The 24,853-nt window shown below is 38.8% G+C and overlaps 2 protein-coding genes across 2 annotated transcripts; one reads left to right on the top strand and one right to left on the bottom strand.

Annotated features, from left to right (window-relative positions):
- Positions 1-13,506: 13,506 nt before the first annotated feature.
- On the top strand, positions 13,507-16,124 carry LOC138886000 (uncharacterized). Its single transcript, XM_070167021.1, has 4 exons — positions 13,507-13,881; positions 13,980-14,032; positions 14,153-14,884; positions 15,359-16,124. The coding sequence occupies exons 1-4, from the start codon at positions 13,507-13,509 to the stop codon at positions 16,122-16,124; spliced, it is 1,926 nt and encodes a 641-aa protein (XP_070023122.1).
- A 5,829-nt stretch (positions 16,125-21,953) lies between these two features.
- On the bottom strand, positions 21,954-23,499 carry LOC138886001 (uncharacterized). The gene is made up of 3 exons (XM_070167022.1): positions 22,959-23,499; positions 22,174-22,229; positions 21,954-22,061 (listed from the first exon to the last, which is right to left on the bottom strand). Exons 1-3 carry the CDS (start codon positions 23,497-23,499, stop codon positions 21,954-21,956), a joined length of 705 nt encoding a protein of 234 aa, XP_070023123.1.
- Positions 23,500-24,853: the final 1,354 nt, after the last annotated feature.

The following is a 24,853-nucleotide window of genomic DNA, read 5'->3' on the forward strand; positions in this document are numbered from 1 at the left end:
AATCTACTTCATCTTTTTACATGATTTCATCTCAAAATCGAAGGTTTTCATGGAAAAATTAGGTGTTTTGGGTAGAAATTAGGATTTTCAAATTTTGGTGATTTGGGCCTCAATTTTAGGTCGGATTTCAAAACTAATTCCATATTTGGGTTCGTGAGTGAATGAGTAGTCGGGTTTTGGTTCGAACTTCGAGTTTTGACCAAGCGGGCCCGGAGTCGATTTTTGACTTTTTTGGAAAAACATTGGGAAATCTAAATTCATGCATTAGGGATAGTTTATTTAGCATTTATTGATGTTATTAAGTAAATTGTGGCTAGATACAAGGGAATTGGTAGTGGAATTGAGGGGTAAAGCGGTGATTGAGTGTTGAATAATCCATTTGTTTGAGGTAAGTGTTTGGTCTAACTTTGACTTGAGGGAATAGGAATCCCCAACTTATTTTCTATGTGAAATTCCATGTGTGTAGCATATAGGTGTGGTGACGAGTACCTATGCGCCACCAAAATTACCATGTTTAGCTGTTTCCCTTTCCCGTGTCCTATTATACTATCCCCCGTCTTAATTGCTACCTGCTTATAGCTGTTTCCATGCCTCAATTGCTGCTTATTTATAAATGCTTCCATGGCTTAATTGCTACTTGTTCATAAATGCTTCCATGCCTAATTGCTTTATATTAATCATTGCTCTCCTTATTGAAGTATTCAATTGTTTACGAGTTATGATTTTATTATTCTGTTGGTCTTTATTGGTTTATGGGTGCCTCGTGGTACACCTTGGTTGGTCTCGCTGGGTAGTTTACACCGGTGAAGTTGTTTATTTGTAGTGATATTCCTTTGTGTGAATTGAGGTATAATAACATTGGATGATTTGGCTTAGTATGTGAAACACTTTTCTTCATTTTTGCGATTTGTGTTGATTTGTAAATTGGGATCGGATTGCACGCCGCAACAATATTATAATGGGATCAGGTTGCATGCCGCAACAAGGAGTAATGCGGGTGGATAGGTGGGATCGGGTTGCGCGCCGCAACAAGAGGAATACGGGTGATATGTGTTGAGCAGTAATAATGGTGGACAGTCGGGATCGGGTTGCACGCCGCAACAAAGAGAACTAAATGAGAATATTGATACTGTTGTTGTTGTTTATATGATGGGATCGGGATGCACGCTGCATCAGTTGGTGCTATGTGTTCATATATGTTGAGATCCATTATCGTGATGTTGAAACACCTTTAAGGATTGGTTATAGCTGACTATTAGTAGAACAATTAGATTCCGGATTTATTTAATGTCAGTTATTGTTGATTACATTCTGTATCACCTTTCCGTTTTGTATTAATTGTTGCAGGTTGTATATGTTGTATGCCCTGCCGCATCCACGTCACTACTTTGTCGAGGTTAGGCTCGACACTTACCAGTACATGGGGTCGGTTGTGCTGATACTGCACTCTGCACTTCCTGTGCAGATTTCGGAGATAGTGGCTGATCAGAGTTCGAGGGTGCTGCCTTCAGGTCAGGAGACCCAAGGTAGTCTTGTAGGCGTCCGCAGGCCCTGGCGTCCCCTTCTACCTTTACTGTATTATGTTTTTACTTTTCCTCCGAAACAAATGTTTATTTTTCTTTCAGACCATTACTTGTAGTAATCGTAGACAGTTCCTGAGTTGTGACTCCAGTTCTGAGTAGATGTTATTTCGGATTTCGTTAATGCTCAAGTTAAGCTTTTAAATTGTTTCTTACACATTTGTTTTTGTTGGTTGATCTTGTTAAGTCCTATATATCCGAAAGATAAAGGAAAAAAGTGTAATAAACTGTGACTTTGGCTTGCTTAGCGAGTTCAATGTTAGGCGTCATCACGGCCCAGAAGGTGAGAAATTCGGGTCAGACACTTTTGCACTCTTCCAATGACTTTGCTTCCTATGCTTATAATCCTACAAAATCAAAACAAATACTATAAATATAATGTACTAAAAATAAAAAAATAAAAGAAAGCAGTAAAGCTGGGTTGCCTCCCAATAAGAGCCTTATTTATAGTCGTGGCATGACTAAACTACTTCATCACTTTTCCTTTAACTTTGATAATATGAATTGCGCCCCCAACTTTGTATCAATATTTCCGTTACGTTCCTGAAGCAATGATGTAAAAATAAAGGAACCAAACAATAGGTATCACATCTTGCACATCTTGGCCTTTTAGTGAGGGATGTCGTTTTGTCTTTTTGGCGTGGCAAATTTTAGAATGTAAAGGTTTTGTTCTTCATCTATACATTTCTCCAAAGTCTCGATCTCCATGTCTCTATCCAAAAATAATTTAGAAAATATTTAAAATGAGGACCAACATGCCCCAACTCTACAACTGCATTATTTTTTACATCCTCAATAATATATACTCCCTCAACCTCGGTATTATCAATAAAGGCATGGTCTAATGATTGGTATTCTCATTTTAGATCCTTAATCTGTCTTAGAAGATCTTTTTCATCTTCACACAACTCATCACTAAATTGTTGGGCATTACACGCATCAACTAGTGCACTCAAATCTGCATCAGGGTCGCGAATATAGCTGCCAAATTGGTCGATCTCTTGTCTAAGATCAGTTCTTCCTTCTATTATTTGTTCTGCCATATTTGAAAGACCATCACAGAGAAACTCATGAAATTTTATCAGTTGAGTTTGTTCCTCTAGCCAGGATTGACTCGCTATATCTGCTTCTTCGAAATTATCTTCTTGTGGGAACTCGCTCTCTTTAGTCACTTCTTCTGCCTTGGCCTTCATTCTCATGATTGCTGCCTAATTCTTTGTATAGCCTTTTGATTTTTATCTTGTTGCTCGGCTACTTGCCTCATCATGTCCGTAAAACGGGCAACACGCTCTACATCCTCCACTTCATTGCTCCTATCAAACTCATAAACATTATTAAAAATATCATAATAAGGACTCAGAGAAGAATAATAAGAGTTAGGACAACTATCCTAATGGCCACCTTAACAACCACACACCTTACAAAAATTTCACACATAAGATTGAGATGCACAATTTTGCCATGAGTGTGATCCTCCATAATATGGACAAGGATCTCCATAATAAGAACAACCAATATTCGACCATTTCTCATTCCAAGATGCCATGTAAACAAAGATAATAAATTACTAAACTAAACTAAAATTTAAAAACTTTCATAGATAAAAAGTAAAAATCTAATATAGAAAAAATAGTTAATTTCTATGTCCCCGCCAATGGAGCCAAAAACTTATTGCTCTCAAATGCACATGCAAGTATACGTGTTCGACAAGTAATATAGGATTTTAAGTCCAGATATCGTACGCACAGGGACTTGTGATTAACTATTTATTAAATTAAACCAAGACAAATAATCTATCCAAGTGATTTTCTAAAGTATGAATATTTAACTAAAGCTAATCTAGAGTAGTAAACTAAGAAACAAAGGAAACAAATTGTCAATATTAGAGACGAATTCAATAAGAGACAATATTCTAGAGTTATGGGTTATCTAACAATCCCGTTGAGTCTTCCACTTAAATCGTTGAATTAATTTGTCTGGTTTATTGGTTGATATGGTTAATATTACTCGTAGCCTTCTCCCGAAGTACTAATCGTCTATTCAAGCTAACGTAACGCATATATTCCTACGGAGTTAGGATTAACAAGAACGCATTAATAATTCTTGTATAGTAACCAAGCAAGGCGATTAGGTATATTCCTTTCCTAATCGCAAATCCGTTCCCAATGCTCGAGTTCAAGATCTTGCTCTACTCAATCTTATATTCAATTTAAAATACCCTTTCCTAAGTTCAATCCTAGATTCGTAGATAGTATTCAATTGGTGATCAAGTAATCGAATAATTAAGCGCAAGATTGAATAAATAAACCAATATGATAAAATAATAAGAACAATTATTTAAGCTTCAAACTACAATGTTCATGTGGTACCCAAAACTCTAGAACTAATAAACTATGAAATTAAAGGAAGTGAAGAGAAGAAAAACTAGTTAGGAGCCTCCTCCAAACGCGGTGTGTGCTCTTCCTAGGTCAAAAGTTTGTCCAAAGTCCCAAAAATACATTTTTTACATGTATTTATACTAAGTAGGGTCGGGCCCAGACGAAAACACCTTTTCCTATGCGAAATAGGATTTGAAATCTGTAAAAATTGCACAAGCGCGCCGCATGGAGCGACACGCCAGGCGGGGCATCTGTGGGGAACTTTAGAGAGCGTGCAAAATTTACAGCAGCAGAAATTGTACAGGCACGACGCCCCACGCGGCGCACCAGTGTAGTTTTCTCAGAGTTCGACTTTTTCCTTGCTTTTTGATATCCAGCCGTGGTTCTCGACCCCCGAACGCGATCCCGGCTTAATCCTTCGGGCTTTTACTCAGACTTCAAAGCTCCAAATAGCTCGAATTCGTTCCATAACATCTACATAGCTCGGAATTACCCCTACAAGGCATAAAACACGTATTTAGTGCAAAACACTAGCGGTTAACGCTCAAACTCAATTAAAGTGAAGTAAATTAGAGTGCGATAAGCGACTAAAATATTTAATTATAGCCTACCATCATCTACGTACAGCTAGTCCCATGTAGTCAACTTGCGACATCTTAAGAGATAAAAGTAGGGGCTGCGTCAAAAACTTGTATGCTGCTTCCAGTAGGCATGGTAGTTCCATGCTTCGCTAAGCTATCAGCAACATTTTGCTCCCTGTATGTGTGCACCCAGCTGCTTGAGCAGTGACTTGCTCAAAGAGATTACCATATAATGGCTTGTGTTGAAAGTAATGTCAGTAACTCTGTGGCGTCGATTTCAGTCAGTGAAGGAGTGGTTGATATTGTATAAGCTAATTTCAAACCTGTAGCAACGCACAAAGTTCTAGTTGTATACTATTGGCCATTGATATTTTAGTTGCAAAATCCAGTACCCACTGACCTGCCTTACCCCTGAAAACGCCTCCCATCCAATAGCATTTCCATCTTGGGAGGCAGCTCCATCAGTATTCAAATTGCAATGAGTTTCTTCTGGTTCTGGTGGGTGCCACTTAACATATACAGGAATATTTTGCCATTTGGTTGATGCGACATTTGTAAGATAATAAAATTTCGTAGCTCTAATGATGATAGTATTCAGGTCCACTGGCAGGCACTTATGTTCGAAGAGGTTGTTATTTCTAGTAAGCCATAGCTGCCATAGAGAGAAAGGAATAAAAGTTCTTAGGGGAATGTTATTTGAAAGTAGTAAAAAATTTAGCGGACAACCATGATAGGTTGTCAAGATGTTGAGAAGCAAAGTTGCTGATGAGGTTGGTAGGCTGCAGTTAGGCCTAGAACTGTTGTGCATTTAGAGGTTGGTCATGAGAGCATAGCCAAATAAACTGAGATATTTTTTTGGGGAATACACAATCTCCATATCCGGGAGAATATTTGACTTCTATGATAAGGAGTGAGGGAGTCGTACCTGGACTTAACTGAAAATTAACCATCATTTGTGAGTGTCCAGATGAATCAATCATAGTTATGTGACGACTCGGCCGGTTGTTGTAACGACTTGACCGGTCATTTTGAGCTTTAGCGTTCCGTTCAGTGGTTCAAGGTCTTGAGTGGCTTCATATTTTGTGCTTTGACTTGCGTGTTTTCAATTTTCGGAAATTTCACGATTGATTTGGATGAGTGATTCTCATTTTAGAAGCTTAAGTTGGAAATATTGATCGATGTTTGACTTTTATGAAAACAACTCCGGAACGGTATTTGGAGGCTCCAATAGGTTTGTATTGTGATTTTGGACTTGAGCATATGCCCTGAATTAAATTCGGAGGTCCCTAGGATGATTTGGCATGTTTTGCCGAAAGTTGGCAATTTGAAAGTTAGAAATTTCTTAGGTTTGACTATAGTTTGACTTTATGGATATCGGATTCGGATTTCAGTTTTGGGAATTGGAATAGGTCCATTATGTTATTTGGAACTTGTCTGCAGAGTTTGGCGTCATTCCGAGTTGATTTGATAGAAATCAGACCTGTGGTTGTGTTTTTAGAAGTTCTTAAGTTTCAATGTAACTTTCATGCATTTTTGATGTCCGATTCATGGTTCTAGATGTTATTGTGGCGTTTTGATCACGCAGGCGAGTTCATTTGATATTTTTAGACTTGTATCGATGTTTGGTATGGAGCCTTGAGGACTCGGGTGAGTTTCAGACGCATTCCAGAGAGTTTTGTACAAGGTTCAGATTTGCTGGTGATATATTTTGCAAGAGGGGATCTTAGCCCAATTTTCATATCTTTGAACCCTATCCTCGGTTGGAGGCGATTTAGAGATGAGTTTTTCACCTACAATCATTAGATAAGTGATTTTGATCGATTCCTAACTATATTTCATGATTATATATGAGATTTAACATCAAAATTTTGAGAATCAAAGATGGATTTTGGAAAATTTTGTCTATGTTTTGAAAAAATAAAAAATTGGGATTTGAGAGTCGAATTAGATTCGGATTTTGAAACAAAACACATATATAGACTCGTGTGGTTATGGATAGTCGGAAATCTACCCTTGGATCCAGATTTCGACCGGGCGACTCCGGAGTTGACTTTTGGGGTATTTTATAAAGATCGTAGCTTTATCTATTGTAATTGGTTTCTCTTGCATTGCTGGATGTTATTAAGTCGATTTTAGTTAGATTTGAGCCGAACGAAGATAAATTGTAAAGCAAAACCTATTATTAAGTATTGATTTGGCATAGCTGAGGTAAATATCTTGCCTAACTTTGTGTGGGGTAACTACCCTGTATGGATGATTTGGTTGCATTATTTGAATTACGTGGAAGACGTGTATACGAGATGACGACTGTGTACACGACTTTTATATGTGAAAATTTGACCGCTTTAGACTTTTTTTTAGTAGCAAATTATTAGGCAGGGTGCCTAGGGCTAGTTTTTATATATATAGAAAACAAAAACAAAATAGAGTGAGGTCTTACAAAATGAAAGGAAATAAGCTTTGGTGGTTACATAATACTTATTAGTCCCAATTTTGAGCAAAAATTAGTAGCACATTTCATCCTATAAAAATAGTTGTATAAAAGATGAATGAAAACTAGCCATGTAAAGTCACTGTGCTTGCCTATCCATATAATCCAAAGAGTGCAAATCTTCATCATTGTGCGAGCATTCATCACTGCCCAGATTTTCGCACAACTGGGTTTGAAACATTTGTGCAATGTTTCCAATCTTGCAGTACCAAAAAAATAGTTGTGGCAGCCGCTACTTGCAGTGTCCAGCAAAATGAATCGTGACGGGCACACACTGTTGGTACAAAGTTATATGCGAACTCCATGTGTAATCTGTTGAAATTTTTGCATGAAACTCATTGTGAGGTGGTGTGTTACTGAAGCATATTGGGTTGTCTATCCACAATACATCCAGTAGACTAATTTTTCCTCGGAAAAACCTGTAAATTAAGTGATCATCATGGCAGAAAAACTGGGCGTCGACCCATACTCCAGTACATGTGATCTTCGCAAGGGAGTACTATTTCACTGTACCAAGGTACGTAGCTAATGTAACAGACCAAAGGATGTTCAGCTCTTGCCTTATATGATAGGCCCTAGTATCACAGCCAATCTCTAGCATCATCATTGTTATCCAAGCTTTCATTTTTGTTTCCACGCTTGTGCTTGACTTCAATACTCCTTCAAGGGAATGAGTACTAAGTACTAATACCACCCATTGAACTTGTATCAAGAGGCAAGGCATGAAGACAATAGCTTTTCTTGCAAAAAAGAACAAAGTTAGTAAAAAACAAATCCACCATGCTCTCCTCCATAAGGATTTGAACAAGGTGGAAACATGTAGTAACAGTAAGCTCCTCCTCCATTGTGCTGTTCATCTCATCCCCTTCTAACCTCTTGCAACTCTTATCCTCAAATAGGGACATTGTGGTTTATCATCGTTCAGAATCTTTCTACCTATGATGTCCAGTGAGCGAAAGAATTCCACTCAATAGGACCAATGTCCAGTGCATAATTGGCTAGGTGATCAGCCAATTTGTTGCCTTCTCTAAATATGTGTTATCCTGGCATTGCACATCTCCATTAATCTTCATATTTCCTCCACATATTCCACCATTCCCCATGGTGTACTCCAAGTCCCCTCAATGACATTTTTCAATAACAATGAGTCTATTTGTAGCCATATATGAGAAAGGTGGTTCTGCTTACAATACCTGAGTGCTTCAAGTATTGCCAATGTCTCCGCTTCAGTGTTGGTTGTTTCATTAATCTCCTGCCCATGTGCATGTATGACATCCCCATAATTGTCCCTTAAGCAAAAATCGATTGCACTTCTGCCCGGATTTCCCCTAGCTGCACCATCCATGTTCACCTTTATCCACCATTACATAGGAAATTCCCATAACAATTTAGTGACCTTCAGCCTTGGCGTATACTGCTCGAGCATTTGCAAAAGGTCTGGCCATTTGTGAGGTACATGTTTCAGGCCAGGCTTCCTAACCTTGACAAAAGCTTGCAAAGCAGAGGATACTTGATATATCACTCTAATAACTGTAACCATCTCCCCATATTTGCAACTGTTTCTCCTTTTCATAATTCCCAAACGATGATTGATGGCAGCACCTGAAAAGCTGATTTGAGTCGAGGAATTACATGGGCTGTCCAGCATTTGACCACTGCCTGGTGTAAATTTAATCCATCCAATGACAATCCAGCATGAGCGAAGAAGTACGACCATGTTCTAGTGGCAGCGTATGATCTAAAGAATACATGAGCCATGGATTCATCTTGTGGATTGGCACAACACCAACATCTATAAGTAACAACATAACTCATTCTCCTTATCACAGTGGCAACTTAGCTCTCCACACCTTCCACATAAAGAAAGATATCTTGAAAGGCTATCCCTTAACCCACATATTTTTGTAAGCATTGTTCGGATCCCATATCCTTCGTAAATATTCCCATGACGTCTTCACACTAAAACCACCCCTTGTATCCAACATCCACACCTGTTTGTCAAGCATATCATGTTCCACTGAAGGTGTAATATTTTCAATAATGTGATCAGCAAACTCGTCTGGTAGTAGAGTCCTCAAACGATTTTCATCCCACATTCCTTTATTGATCACATTCCTCACATTGTTTACTGATTCATCAAGTGGAAAGTCTGGAGGAATATTGAAATAGAGTGCTCCTAATCCTGTCCAATTATCATACCAAAAAAGAGAAGATTCCATTTTTGGTTTCCATAAAATTTGATGTTCTATCAAGTCCCTACATTCAAGCATCTTCCTCCAAGCATGTAATCCACGCTTCCAAGGTACAATTACAACATTCAATTTTTTGCAATACAAGATACATCATGTAAAAACCTAAACCATACCCCTCCTTCTTCAACAGGTAGGCATAAAATTTTCTACGAAGACCAATGTCTACTCTTTCCTCCTATTGAGTTGCTCCAAAAGATTTGAGCAAACATCTTATGTAGTTTATCAATAACATATAAAGGAGGATTAACAGATGAGAGAAGGTGAATTGGCATACTTTGCAATACATGGGATATCAAAACAGCCCTACCTCTTATGGACAATAGTTTACCCTGCCAGCCTTGTAGTCTACCAATTACTTTATTGATTAAACCTTGGTAGTAATCCATTTTTCTCCTTGTATAAAAAATAGGTCAGCCTAAGTATATGAAAGGAAAATCTTGCTTACTAATCCCAGTTATTCTTTGAACCTTTGTAAGCACCTCCATGCTTGTTGAGTGATGCATAAACACGACTGACTTTGCTTTATTGATCAGTTGCCCCGACGCAATCTCATAAGCACTCAACACCTCCATGATGAGTTGTAAGGAAGTGACATCTGAAGAAGAAAAGATTATTGTATCATCTGCATACGCCAAGTGATTAATTTTTGGACTCCATTTTGGCAGATCAAATCCATAAATATATAGATTCAGATGCAGTGAGTTCAAGCCTCTTGACAAGGCTTCTGCTGCCAATATGAAAAGTGTATGTGACAATGGATCTCCTTGTTTCACCGTTTTTGTAGATTTAAAAATCCATAAGGTTGTCCATTAAGAAGAACAAAGTACCAATTGTTAGAGATAATACAATGCACCAAACCAATAAATCTCTAACAAAAACCCATTTTCCTCAGAACTTTTGTCAAGAAAATCCGTGAAAGTCAATCTTAAGCTTTAGTCATGTCTAACTTGACCACAATATTAGGACTTGCTCTTGTCCTTAGTCTAATGCCAGTGATAATCTCCTGTGTTAACAACACATTTTCTACAATACTCCTCTCCTTCACAAACTCCGCTTGTTCATCAAAGATTAGATTAGGAAGAAGATCCACCAACCTTTCATGTATCACTCTCGAGAGCGCCTTATTGATGAAATTGTTAAAGCTTATTAGCCTCATATCACTGAATGTATTAACCTCCTCCTTTTTTTTTGGCAAAAGCACTAGATTTGTATGAGTGATAAATTTAGGTAAATCTTGGCCATTAAAGAAGGGTTTCACCATGTCAACTAAATCATCTCCCAACGATACTCCCTCGGTGACTAACGATACTCCTAAAAATATATTTTTTTTGTTTTGCATACAAAGGAAACAGAAATACAAATACATTCACCTCATAACCTTTCACACCATTTATAGCTTCATTAGTACTTTCAACCACTCATAACGTTTTTATTTCATTGGCTCTCTGTAACACCCCATAAATTTGAATCGATTGTGGATGCATTAAATGAGTATTAACGTGATGGTAATCAATTTGTTATGATAATAAGTATACGAGGCATATCATAAGTGATTTAGGGTCTAAGGAGAGACCTAAGTCTTAGCCAAATCGGAAAATTACATGATAGACTAAAATTCCAAATGAGTGCGCACAAGACCATAATTTCGATGAGCTTATCTACAGATATATAAGGTTTTAGATTATGCACAACCTATTAAATGTACTGGCTTTGAGTCTGGTTTCTAAATCACCAAACCGTTGGTAATTTGGATTTTCCTACAAGAAGTTATGACCAACTTACCAAAGGATGGCGGAGGACTGTGCATATGCGAAGCATCCGAGGCCGCATATGAAAAGAGGGGCTGGCAGTGAAGTGCTTCCATAGCATATACGTAGCATCCAAGCTCCTGAGCGGAGGACTGCTCGAATGCGAAGCATCCACATCCGCGTCCAAAATCTGGGCTTATAAACACAATTTCAGGATTCATTTTCCCCATTCTATTTGGACGACCCTTGGGGTTCTTCTTCACCAACTCAAGAGGACCAATTCCTACCATCTTCAAGATGTTCATGAAATTTCTTCATGAACTCAAAGGAGGTTTTTGTAAGATTTCTTCCAAAAAGGTAATCCTACGGTCTTAGACTTACATGTATGGATTTATTAAGGGAATATGAGTATGAATAAGTAATAGAACTCTTGATATGGTGATTGGAAGCTATTGAATTCCCAATTTAATTACATAACTATTGTAGAGATAGAATAGATGATTATTTAATGGAACTTTGTTGGTTGGGTGTGGATGGATGGTCACATATGTGATGATGGAAGTTATAAATTGGTTAATCATGATGGTGGGATAAATTATTGATGAATGGTGGTAGTTGGATGAACTAAATATATGGTGATGAGATGTAGAGATTTATGCATACAAGGTGTTTGATAATATGTCTAAACGGCTTAAGTTATGGAATTTATTACTAATAATAGTTCCATTTGATGTTGCTATTGTAGATTTAAGATTCTTAGTGTTGTGGATAATTGTAGTATCACTAAAAGGCGAAATTGAGGTATGTGAAGCTAACTCTTTACGTTTGGGAATGTCAATGATTCTCCCTATGTCCCATTTATTATGAGTATTACTAGTTTCCTCAGAAAGATTATGCCTAGTTTAAGGAATAGTAGTATAACTTCTATTCTCTAGATGACATAGTTTCATAATCATTCGATATCATATGAGTTTCAGTTATGACAAAACAACTTATTTTGAATACACATTTCAATCCAGCCCTATTTATTATTTCGGTATCATGTATTTTGGTATGATGTATTGCAATATGATTCTCAGTTCCTGATTAAAAGTTCCTTAATATTGAACACCTGTATTTGGGCCAGAGGACGCAGTTTATGCTTTACGCATTTTGGGCATGAGGCGATGTACTGACATCTCATTTTGCCCGTGACCTGCATCTCGCGATACAGGTAATGATATACAGGTTGACAATTCTGCTTGTTAGGACATCTCATATCAGCTATTGGTGAGCCCCAGAGTTTTAGGGCATTATCTCTCCCTTTTTTAGACATTATAGTATTTCAGTTAATAATGTATACCGGGGACCTTGTCCCAATAAACAATTAGCATTTTAGTATTCTTTAGAGGCTTCGTAGACCATAACCCAGTCAATCAAATATTAGCAGACTTTTATGTGTTAGCCTTGTCGGCTACTCGTTTATACTTGCAAACCTTTCAGTATTTTCCGCATCTATGATATTTCAGTCAGACTCTTTAGAAGATCATCATGTTATATATTTACATCTACCTTACAGTTATACCACATGTTGATCCAGCCATACAGTTGGTTCGCTCGGTCATATGCAGTCAGGCACCGAGTGCCGTGTTACACTCAGGTCATGGTTCGGGGCATGACAAAGCTTGGTATCAGAGCCTAGGTTTAGGAGTCCTAGGGAGTCTATGAAGCCGTGTCCAGTGGGGTCACTTTTATGTGTGTGTGTGTGCCACACGTGTAAACAGTTGACCACCAAGACATCTAGGATTGTTCCATTTCTTTCGTACTCTAGGTCGTGCAGTTAGAGTTATGCTTTCAGGAATCTTTCTAACTCGTGCGAATTGCGTATTTCAGAAACATGCGTGTAAAGAGAAAGTACACCAGGACGGCCTCAGCTACTAGCCAGAGGGCTACGACTAATTTTGTTCAAGAGGAGGACTCTCCGGCCCAGGGGGTTGCATCAGGCTCAGTGCCCAGTGCTTCAGACATGGATTTTAGGGGAGCTGTCCAGTTGCTCACCCAGATTATGGCTACCTAGGCTCAAAGGTAGGGAACAAGTGTTGTTCGTGAGACGGGTAGTTCCAGGTCCAGGGAATTCCTCAACATGAAACCTCCAGTCTTCATAGAGTCAAGAAAAGATGAGGATCCACAAAACATCATTGCTGAGGTTTAGAAGATATTTTGAGTGATGCATGCTACAGACACTGAGGCAGCAGAGCTTGCTACATACTAGCTGAAAGATGTTGCCAACACTTGGTATGAAACATCGGAAGAGTCCCGCGGGGAGGATGCAACTTCTGCAACTTAGAAGGAGTTTGTAGATGTGTTTCTTGAGCATTTTATACCCATTAAGGTCTTGGAAGCTAAGTCTTTAAAGTTTGAGAGACTCAAACAGAATGATATGAGTGTGAATAAGTACTACCTCAAGTTCGTCTCTCTGGCTAAGTATACTCCGGAAATGGTACGTGATATGAGGGCCAGAGTTAAACGGTTTGTTTTGGGATTTTCAGATGACTTGTTTGCTTATGCTAATATAGCTGCTCAAAATAATGACATGACCATCACTAAGATGGTTGCCTTTGTTCAAGGGAACGAAGACAGGTTGAAGGAAGAAGAGCGGCTACAAAGAGAAAAGGACAGGGAATTCAGCAAGAGAGTTAAGTCTGCAGGAAATTTCAACCATGGGGGATCTCAAGCAGTAGGCAATCGCCAGTTTTTCAAGAAATCAAAATCTGGACCTGCTCCATCTTCATCTAGTGCACCAGTTCAAAGGTCAAAGTACAACAAGAAAAACCAGAATTTCAAAATAGTAGACTCACAGTCACATGCTAGTGTGGGCTATAGAGTCCCTGGTTTCCCTATTTGCAACACGTATGGTTAGAGGCACCCAGGGTTTTGTTATTCAAGCACAAATGGTTGCTTTGGGTGCAGTCAGCAAGGCCACTTTTTGAGGGATTGTCCTTAAGCAAAGTAGAACAATGGAGGTAATGTAGCTCAGTCCACTAATTCAGCAGCCCCTCATAACTCTCAGGGCCAACAAGGGCGTGGTGCAGCAAAGTCTAATAATACAGGAGGTGGTTGAAACCCCTTGTATGCCCTGGCAGAGCGTCAGGATATGGAGGCTTGGGAAGATGTTGTCACAGGTATGCTATATTCACCTTTGATGTCTACGCTCTTATAGATCCGGGATCCACCCTATCTTATGTAACTCCATATATTGCTAAGAAATTTGGGATAGAACTAGAAAAGTTGTGTGAACCTTTTGAAGTATCCACCCCAGTTGGAGAATCAGTTATAACAAGATGTATCTATAGGGGATGTCCAATCATAGTGTATCATCGCCTTATTGTAGCAGACTTAGTAGAATTGGAGATGATAGACTTCGATGTGATAAGTGGCATGGATTGGTTAGAGTCTTGTTATGCCACAGTGGGTTGTAGAACCAAAATAGTGAGTTTTGAATTTCCCGGTGAACCAGTCTTAGAATGGAAGGGTGATGCAGTAACACATAGGGGTAGGTTTATTTCTTATCTTAAAGCCATAAAGATGATCTCCAAAGGATATTTCTATCACCTGGTTCAGGTTAAGAATGCAGATGATCAGATTCCCATTCTTCAGTCGGTACCAATTGTAAATGAGTTCCCAAAAGTGTTTCCCGAAGATCTTCCCGGAGTCCCTTCCGATAGGGAGATTGACTTTGGAATTGGTCTACTCCCCGTCACTAAGCCTATATCTATTCCACCTTATAGAATGTCTCCAGAAGAGTTGAAAGAGCTAAAAGTACAGTTGAAAGATCTTCTAGATAAGGGATTCATAAGGCCAAGTGTCTCACCTTGGTGTGCACCGGTCTTGTTTGTCCGAAAGAAGAATGGGTCTTTGCGCAAGTGCATTGACTATTGTCAGTTGAATAAAGTCACCCTCAAGAACAAATACCCTCTTCCTAGAATAGATGATTTATTTGATCAACTTCAGGGTGCCCAGTGTTATTCCAAGATTGACCTCAAATCGGGATACCATTAGTTGAAGTTAAGGAAGTTGATAGTCCAAAAATAGCTTTTCTGACTCGGTATGGGCATTTCAATTTTTTTGGTAATGTCATTTGGTTTAACGAATGCACTAGCAGCTTTCATGGACCTTATGAATAGGGTCTTTAAGCCCTATCTTGATTTGTTTTTTATTGTGTTTATTGATCTTGATTTATTCCCGTAGTGAGACTGACCATGCAGAACATCTCAGAATTGTATTGCAGACACTACAGGATCACATGCTATATGCAAAATTTTCTAAGTGTGAATTCTGGTTTGAATCAGTAGTGTTTTGGGCCACGTCATCTCAGGGGAAAGCGTGAAGGTAGACTTTCAGAAAATCGAGGCAGTGAAGAATTGGCCTAGACCCACCTCAGTATCCGATATAAGAAGTTTCTTGGGTCTAGTAGGCTATTATAGGAGTTTTTTAGAGAGATTTTCTTCTATCTCGTCCCCTTTGACTAGATTAACTCAGAAGAAAGTCAAGTTTCAATGGTCGGACGCTTGCGAGAAAAGTTTTGAGGAGTTAAAGAAGAGGTTGACTTCAGCTCCAATCTTGAAACTACCGGAAGGAACCGAAGGGTTCGTTGTTTATTGTGACGCTTCAGGGGTTTGTCTTGGGTGTGTATTAATGCAGCATGGTAAAGTCATAGCCTACGCATCGAGACAACTCAAGGATCATGAGAAGAGTTATCCGACTCATGATCTTGAATTAGTAGCTGTGGTGTTTGCCATTAAGATCTGGCGCCATTATTTGTATGGGGTGCATGTTGACATTTTTACAGATCACAAGAGCCTCCAGTACATCTTCAAGCAAAGAGAATTGAATCTACGTCATAGGAGGTGGCTTGAATTACTTAATGATTATGATGTTGATATCCTCTATAATCTGGGGAAGGTCAATGTTGTAGCCGATGCTCTCAGTCGGCTTTCTATGAGAAGCTTAGCTCATGTTGAGGTAGACAAGCAAACCATGATGAAGGAAGTCCACTGCTTAGCAAGTATAGGAGTTCGACTTTTGAACTCCGAAGATGGTGGCATTGTTCTTTAGAATAGGGCTGAATCCTCCTTAGTAGCCGAAGTGAAGAAAAAGCAAGTCAGTGATCCCTACTTATTGCAGCTGAAGGAGGGAATTCACAAATACAAGACTACAACTTTTGAACAAGGGGGAAATGATGGTACTTTTAGGTACAGAGGCAGACTATGCATTCCAAATGTAGATGGGCTCAAAGAGCGAGTTATGTTAGAAGCCCACGATTCCAGGTATTCTATTCACCCAGGTTCCATAAAAATGTATCACGATCTTAAGGAGATTATTGGTGGAACGATATGATAAAGAACATAGCAGATTTTGTGGCTAAATGTCCAAACTGTCAGTAGGTGAAAGTCGAATACCAGAGGCCTGGTGGTTTAACTCAGAGTGTAAAAATTCCCATTTGTAAATGGGATATGATAAACATGGACTTCATAAAAGGTCTACATCGCTCGTTTAAGAAGCATGATTCGATTTGGGTGATTGTAGATCGACTTACCAAGTCAGCTCACTTCTTGCCAGTGAGGACTACGGATTCGGCTGAGGATTATGCCAAGTTGTATATCCATGAAATTGTCCGATTGCATGGGTTCATAATCTTATATCGTGGTTCTCAGTTCACAACGAACTTTTGGAAATCCCTTCAGAAGGGGTTGGGCACATGGGTGAACCTCAACACTGCTTTTCATCCTCAAACAGATGGCCAGGTGGAACACACCATTCAGACTCTTGAGGATATGTTGAGGGAGTGTGTTATCGATTTTAAAGGTAATTGGGATGATCATCTACCCCTCATTGAGTTTACTTATAATAACAGCTATCACTCTAGTATAAAGATGGCACCTTACGAAGCTCTGCATGGGCGAAGGTGTAGATCACCAATTGGTTTGTTCAAAGTTGGCAAAGCGGAGTTGTTAGGAACTAATTTGGTCTATCAGGCGATGGAGAAAGTCAAGTTGATTCAAGAGCATTTGAAGACGACTTAGAGTCGCCAAAAGTCCGATTCGGATATGCGACATAGAGACCTAGAGTTTCAAGTGGATGATTGGGTGTTTTTGAAGGTTTCACCTATGAAAGGCATTATGAGATTTGGGAAGAAGGGGAAGCTTAGTCCCTGCTATATTGGGCTATATAGAATCCTGCGAAATATCGGGCAGGTAGCTTATGAGTTAGAATTGCCATAAGAATTTACTACTGTACAACTAGTGTTTCACGTGTCCATGTTAAAGAAATTCATGGGAGACCCTTATCTTGTGGTTCCTACAGAGACTATAGGGGTTAAAGACAGCCTGACATACGTAGAAATTCTAGTGGCTATCTTGGATCGTAAAATGCGCAAGCTCAGAACTAAGGAAATTGCTTCAATGAAAGTGCTTTGGAGAAATCAAAAGGTTGAAGAGGCAACGTGGGAAGCCAAAGAAGACATTAAGTCCAGATATCCCCATCTCTTTGGAGAGAAAGCAAAGAATCTAGACGGTAACTAACCTTCTCCCTTAGACCTTATATAACAATCTCCATGTCTTTCAGTGTTTAGTCAGTTTAGTAGCCATTCAGTCTAGTACCTATTCAGTTCAGTATCTCATCAGTTTAGTAATCTTTTATTCATTTAGTTTAGTATGCAAGTGTTAATGAATGTTCATGTTCCCACCAAACACATTTAAGGTCCGAAGATAGCCGAAAATACAACAAGGACAATCATTCGAGGACGAATGATCCCAAGGGGGAGATAATGTAACACCCCGTAAATTTGAATCAGTTGTGGATGCATTAATTAAGTATTAACGTGATGGTAATCAGTTTGTTATGATAATAAGTGTACGGGGCATATCAATTTGTTATGATAATAAGTGCGCACAAGACCATACTTTCGACGAGCATATCTACATATATATAAGGTTTTAGATGATGCACAACCTATTAAACGAATCTTTGAGTCTAGTTTCTAACGCTTCAAACCGTTTGTCATTAGGACTTACCTATAAGAAGTTATGACCAAATTACCAAAGGTTGGCGGAGGAATACATGGATGCGAAGCATCCGAGGCCACATCCGAAAAGAGTGGCTGGCAGTGAAGTGCTACCATAGCATCCACGTAGCATCCGAGATCCTGAGCGGAGGACTGCTCGAATGCGAAGCATCCATGTCCGCGTCTAAAATCTTGGCTTATAAACACAATTTCGGGATTCATTTTCCCCATTCTATTTGGATGACCCTTGGGGTTCTTTTTCACCCACTCAAGAGGACCAACTCCTACCCTCTTCAAGATCTTCAAGAAATTTCTTCAAGAACTCAAAGGAGGTTTTTGTAAGATTTCTTCCAAAAGGTAATCCTACACCCTTAAGATTTATTAAGGAAATATGAGTATGAATAAGTAATAGATCTCTTGGTATGGTTATTGGAAGCCATTAAATTTCAAATTTAATTACATAACTATTGTAGAGAGAGAATAGATGATTATTTAATGGAACTTTGTTGGTTGGGTGTGGATGGATGGTCACATATATGATGATGAAAGTTATAATTGGTTAATCATGATGGTGGGATAAATTGTTGATGAATGGTGGTAGTTGGATGAACTAAATATATGGTGATGGGATCTAGAGATTTATGCATACAAGGTGTTTGATAATATGCCTAAATGGCTTAAGTTATGGAATTTGTTACTAATATTGTTTCAATTGGATGTTGCTATTGTAGATTGAAGGTTCTTAGTGTTGTGGATCATTGTAGTATCACTAAGGGGCGAAATTGAGGTATGTGAAACTAACTCTTTATGTTTGAGAATGATTCTCCCTACGTCCCATTCATTATGACTATTACTAGTTTCCTCAGAAATATTATGCCTAGTTCCAAGAATAGTAGTAGAACTTCTATTCTCTAGATGGCATAGTTTCATAATCATTCGATATCCTATGAGTTACAGTTATGACAAATCAACTTATTATGAATACGCATCTCAATCTAGCCCTATTCATTATTTCGGTATCGTGTATTTTAGTATGATGTATTGCAGTATGATTCTCAATTCCTGATTCAAAGTTCCTGAATGTTGAACATCTGTATTTGGGCCCGAGGCCGCAGTTTATGCTTACGCATTTTGGGCCTGAGGACGCAGTTATGTATACGTATACTTGGACCCAAGGCCGCGGTTTGTGCATATATATACATACATATATATATAGGTCCTGAGGCCGCAGTCTAGTTATTCAGATAAACAGTTGGATCATCATTCAGAAGATGTAGTATTCACAACCTTACTTCCTATGTTTAGTTCAGTTATCAGCTTCAATTACAGTATTTACAGTTCTTTCCTTCAGTTGTTTTACATACCAGTGCAATTCAAATGTACTAACATCCCTTTTATCAAGGGCCTTGCATCTCGTGATGCAGGTAACGATTTACAGGTTGACGATTCTGCATGCTAGGACATCTTGTATCAGCTATTGGTGAGCTCCAGTCTTTCGGGGCATTATCCCTCCCTTTTTCAGTCATTATAGTATTTTAGTAAATAAGGTATACCGAGGACCTTATCCCCGTAAACAATTAGCATTTTCAGTAATATTTAGAGGCTTCGTAGACCATAGCCCAGTCAGTCAGATATTAGTAGGCTTTTATATGTTAGCCTTGACGGCTACTCGTTTATACTTGCAGGCCTTTTAGTATTTTCCGCATCTATGATATTTCAGTCAGACTCTTTAGTATATCATCATGTTATATATTTACATCTAGCTTACAGTTATACCACATGTTGATCCAGTCATAAAGTTGGTTCGCTCGGTCACATGCAGTCAGGCACTAAGTGCCGTGTTACGCCCAATCCATGGTTCAGGGTGTGACACTTTCTTGTCCATACGTATGATTCTTTATTCATGGCACGATGGCTGTATGTCATGCCCCAACCTTGGGGAGCACGACCGACGCTCAACCGAGTGGACCCGGTTGAGTAAGCCTAATAGACGCTTTCTACCAAACTCATTTATGATTAAGAGAAGGCGCGTTTCCATTAGTTAAATAGTAGAAGGATCATATATATACGCACATTACTAATTTATTTCGTTTTACTACATCATTGTTAAGTTCCCAAAATACATACACTTTACAATCTAGCGGAACAAGAGTCCAAAACACATCATATTCCGCCTGACCTTTCTAGCACCCATACACAACCCATATAAATATCTACAGATCCTCTAAAGATACGAAAGACAGTTACGATACTGCCGGCAATAAGGCCCCGACTATACCTCAAAATGTGGTAAACATATAAATAAAAGATGCACTACATGACCCCGGGATTATATGGGGCTTACCAAGTCTGCCGGGAAGATGATGATGATGTGCCACTAGCTGCGATCAACACTGTCTGCTATGGAACCACCTACATCCATTTAAAGATGTAGCGCCCCCGACAAAATGGACATTAGTAATGTCGAATATTACTAGTATGTAAAGCTAAAATATCATCTTAATAGAATGAATAATGAAACAAAGGAGAAACAGTCATGATGTACAATAAGGGCTTCAAATGATACTAAAACATCAAGTAAGGATCACATAAGTTCTCAAGTCAATTTCCATCTTATTAGGTTGGGTGATCTTTAGTGCCATGTACCACAATTCACAATACCACTAGTTCTTACATGGAGTCCGATCTCGACCCGATCGGCTAGGTCATCTTATTGAGACATCAACCACACCAATAATAGAAATATATTTCCGGCACAATTACCACCATGTGTGCAGCATGGCATCGGATCATGGCCTGATCGGCTAGGCCATCTCACTTGATACATCATCCTTTCAATCGATCATCTCACTTCACATTTCTTTCCCATCTTTCAATACATTGGCACAGGTGGCCTCATTTATTTAAGTCGTTCTTGGAACTTGGCCGTATTTTACAATTCAAATTTTCCTTTTTTACACGTTCAATAACATTATCATCAGCAACAATAAGTCCTATCATATAAGGCATTTTTACACATAAGGGAAAGACTTGGAAAATCCTAAGCACATAGAGGCCTTTCATACAAACTGGCACAACAACTTTTATTTGATTTTCGACATGAAGTTTTAACCTTTCTTAACACATATTCCACATTATAAAACATATATTCAAAGGGAAAGATGACATGATAAGCATTTTGTATAAATATTGAACATATATCATTCAACCCAACACATTTGGGATTGTCAATTCTAGTATGATCAATTTGGGGACTTACACCAATTACACGAACACCAATGGTTTCGATTCTAAGAAGAAGGGGGGTTTAGGCATATATACCTCAATTGAGCCTCTTAAAACTTTAAGATGTTCCGGAATTAGCAACTTCAATCTATTTTAGCAATATAGCAAAATTGAACCCAGAATTAGAAAAACGATCATGATTTTAGCTTACTTGAGCATTCTATCAAACACTTTGTGTCTATTAAGGTTTCATGGCCCTTTTTATGAAATACTGCACCAACCCATACCCCATTCTTTTCCATCTTTCACTCACAACCTTCCCACACATCTTAAGAATACATGTATGCAAGGTAAGCACTCCCATCCCCATGAATTACCTTTATTAATGGCCCATTCTAGTTATATTTTGAAATTAAGAGTTTGAGTAATAGAATCTTACCTCTTAGGAAGAAGACCTACACATCTTACCCCTTTAACTGAAAAAGTGATACAAAAATTCATAGGCGACAAGTTCATTAAAAGAAAGGATTAAACATCTATTTAAACAAGTGAGGGTAATTCTTTTTCATTTCTTCCTCGACTTCCCAAGTGGCCTCTTCAACCTGCTGGTTTCGCCATAACACTTTCACGGAAGCAATTTCCTTATTTCTCAACTTTCAGACTTGACTATCAAGAATGGCAACTGGAATTTCTTCATATAACAGTTCTTCATTAACTTCAATAGTTTGAACTGGCATGATAAGCGATGAATCCCCGATTACTTTCTTCAGCATAGACATATGAAATACTAGGTGCATTAATGACATCTCAGGTGGTAGCTCAAGCTTGTACACTACCTAACCAATCCTCTGAATGATTTTGTATGCCCTTACATACCTCAGACTCAATTTCCCCTTTCTCCCAAACCACATGATACCCTTCATGGGGTAAACCTTTAAGAATACCCAATCATCTTCTTTGAACTCTAAGACTCTGTGACGAACATCCGAATAGGATTTTTGGCGACTCTGAATAGTTTTCAACCGTGCCTTTATGATCGTAACCTTCTCCATGGCCTAATGCACGAGGTCTAGCCCTATCAACTCAGCTTCCCCAATCTCGAACCACCCAATGGAAGATCTACATCTTCTACCATACAATGCCACAAATAGTTCCATCTAAATACGTGCATGGAAGCTGTTGTTATAAGCAAACTCTATGAGTGAAAAATGATCATCCCAGCTACCTTAAATCAAGAACATAAGCACGCAACATGTCCCCAAACATCTGAATAGTCCGCTCTGCTTGGCCATCGGTCCGTGGATGGAAGGTTGTGGGAAGTTTTACATGCATACCCAAACCTTGCTGAAATTTCTTCCAAAACATAGCTGTGAACTGAACCCCTCGATCGGAAATAATGGAAACTGGAGTGCCATGAAGACTGACTACTTTCTTGATATACAACTGAGCATATTATTCCGCTGTGTCGGTAGATTTAACTGGCAAGAAGTGTTCTAATTTCGTGAGTCAATCCACGATCACCCAAATTGAGTCAAATTTGCGCAGAGTGCGCGATAATCCTACCACAAAATCCTTATTAATCATTTCCCATTTCCACATTGGAATTTCTATGCTTTGTGCCAACCCACCAAGACGTTGATGTTCGGCCTTCACTTGCTAACAATTCGGACACCTTGCCACAAAGTCCACCACATTCCTTTTCATGTCATTCACCCAATAGACTTCCTTGAGGTCGTGATACATCTTTGTAAAACTTGGGTGCATGGAATAACTGGAAGTGTGAGCTTCTGCCATAATTCTTTCTTGAAGACCATCAATGTCTAGAACATATAGTCGCCCTTGGTAATGTAGTGTACCATCATCCATGCCAAGAGAAAATGTTGTGGTCTTATGATTATGAATTCCCTCCTTCACCTGTACCAACAATGGATCATTGTATTTCTTCTCCTTGACTTCCGCCACAAGTGATGATTCTGCTCTATTTTGGATAATCACCCCTCCTTCACTAGAGTTCACAAGATGAACCCCCAAGCTAGCCAACTGATGAACCTCCCTGGCCAATGTCCTTTGATATGCCTCTATGTGAGCCAAACTACTCATAGATTTGCGTCTAAGAGCATCCTCCACAACATTGTCTTTTCCCGGGTGATACAAAATACCGATGTCGTATTCTTTGAGCAACTCAAGCCATCTTCTCTGCATCAAATTTAATTCCTTCTATTTGAAAATATATTGAAGGCTCTTGTGGTCCATAAATACATCTATATGGACCCCATACAAGTAATGGTGCTAAATCTTCAATGCAAAAACCATCGCCACAAGCCCTAAGTCATATTTTGATAGTTCTTTTCATGATTCTTGAGTTGTCTAGAAGCATAAGCTATAACCTTGCCATGTTTCATCAACACACACCTAAGCCCGATCCTTGAAGCATCACTATATACCATGAACCTATCTGTACTCACTAGTAGAGTCAACACCGGTGCCGTAGTCAATCTTGATTTCAACTCCTAGAAGCTCATTTCACAAGCATCAGACCATTGGAGAGGCAAGGGTATAGAATCACTTCACAAGCTTCCTATAATACCCATCTAAGCCCAAGAAACTTCGAATCTCTATTGGAGCTGTAGGTCTATGCCAATTCTTCACTGCCACAATCTTTTGAGGATAAACCTTATTTCCTTCTATGGAGACGACATGACCCAAGAATGTAATAGATTCAAGCCAAAATTCACATTTCAAGAACTTCGCATACAATTGGTGCTAATGAAGAGTCTACAGAACTTCCCTGAGATGATCAACATGGTCCTCTTGACTTCATGAATATACAAGAATGTAGTCAATGAACACTATCATAAAGGAGCAAGAAAAGACTTGAATACTCGATTCATAATATCCATGAAAGATGTCGGGGCATTTGTTAGCCCAAAACACATTAGCAGGAATTCAAAATGCCTAGACTGGGTTCTGAAAGTTGTTTTCAGAATATCCCGCTACCTGATCTTCAGTTGGTGATACCTGGATCGTAAATAAATTTTGGAGAAGTACTTAGCACCTTGTAATTTATCAAACAAATCATCTATTCTTGGTAGAGGGTACTTATTTTTTATTGTGACTTTATTGAGCTGCTAGTAGTCAATACACATCCGTAGCAACCTATCTTTCTTTCTTACAAATATAACCGGTGCACCCCAAGGCAACACACACGGTCAGATGAAACCCTTCTCGAACAAATCCTTTAATTGTTCCTTTAACTCCTTCAATTCTCGTGTGAGGCCATTGTCGTTACTGATGATTGTGGTCCTATGTGGGAGTTGGTAGTAGTATTGTTACAAAGGCGACTTGATGACGTCTAAATCCACTACAAAAAAGTAAATGGACACGGTAACATCTAATATAATATACCCAACTATGAGTCAGGGTCGAATCCCACAGAGAACAATACGTAGGCGATTAAGAATGTAAAAGAATTATCACTTGTTATGCAATTCCAAACACTTAGAATTGGTTTTAGAAAATATTAATACCTAAATGCGGAAATGTAAACTAACCTTGA

The sequence above is a fragment of the Nicotiana sylvestris genome, chromosome 2 (genome assembly GCF_000393655.2).
Source record: "Nicotiana sylvestris chromosome 2, ASM39365v2, whole genome shotgun sequence".
NCBI lineage: Eukaryota > Viridiplantae > Streptophyta > Magnoliopsida > Solanales > Solanaceae > Nicotiana > Nicotiana sylvestris.

What these genes read in the sequence shown, in the direction of transcription:
- LOC138886000 (XM_070167021.1), top strand. Translation starts at nt 13,507, where the DNA reads ATGGTACGTGATATGAGGGCCAGAGTTAAACGGTTTGTTTTGGGATTT. An exon ending in ACTCACAGTCACATGCTAGT is followed by an intron (nt 13,882 to 13,979) that starts GTGGGCTATAGA and finishes CTTTGGGTGCAG; the next exon opens with TCAGCAAGGCCACTTTTTGA. An exon ending in AGGCCAAGTGTCTCACCTTG is followed by an intron (nt 14,885 to 15,358) that starts GTGTGCACCGGT and finishes GGTTTGAATCAG; the next exon opens with TAGTGTTTTGGGCCACGTCA.
- LOC138886001 (XM_070167022.1), bottom strand. Translation starts at nt 23,499, where the DNA reads ATGCAGAGAAGATGGCTTGAGTTGCTCAAAGAATACGACATCGGTATT. An exon ending in TGTGGCAAGGTGTCCGAATT is followed by an intron (nt 22,230 to 22,958) that starts GTTAGCAAGTGA and finishes GTATTCTTAAAG; the next exon opens with GTTTACCCCATGAAGGGTAT. An exon ending in AAGGGGAAATTGAGTCTGAG is followed by an intron (nt 22,062 to 22,173) that starts GTATGTAAGGGC and finishes TCTATGCTGAAG; the next exon opens with AAAGTAATCGGGGATTCATC.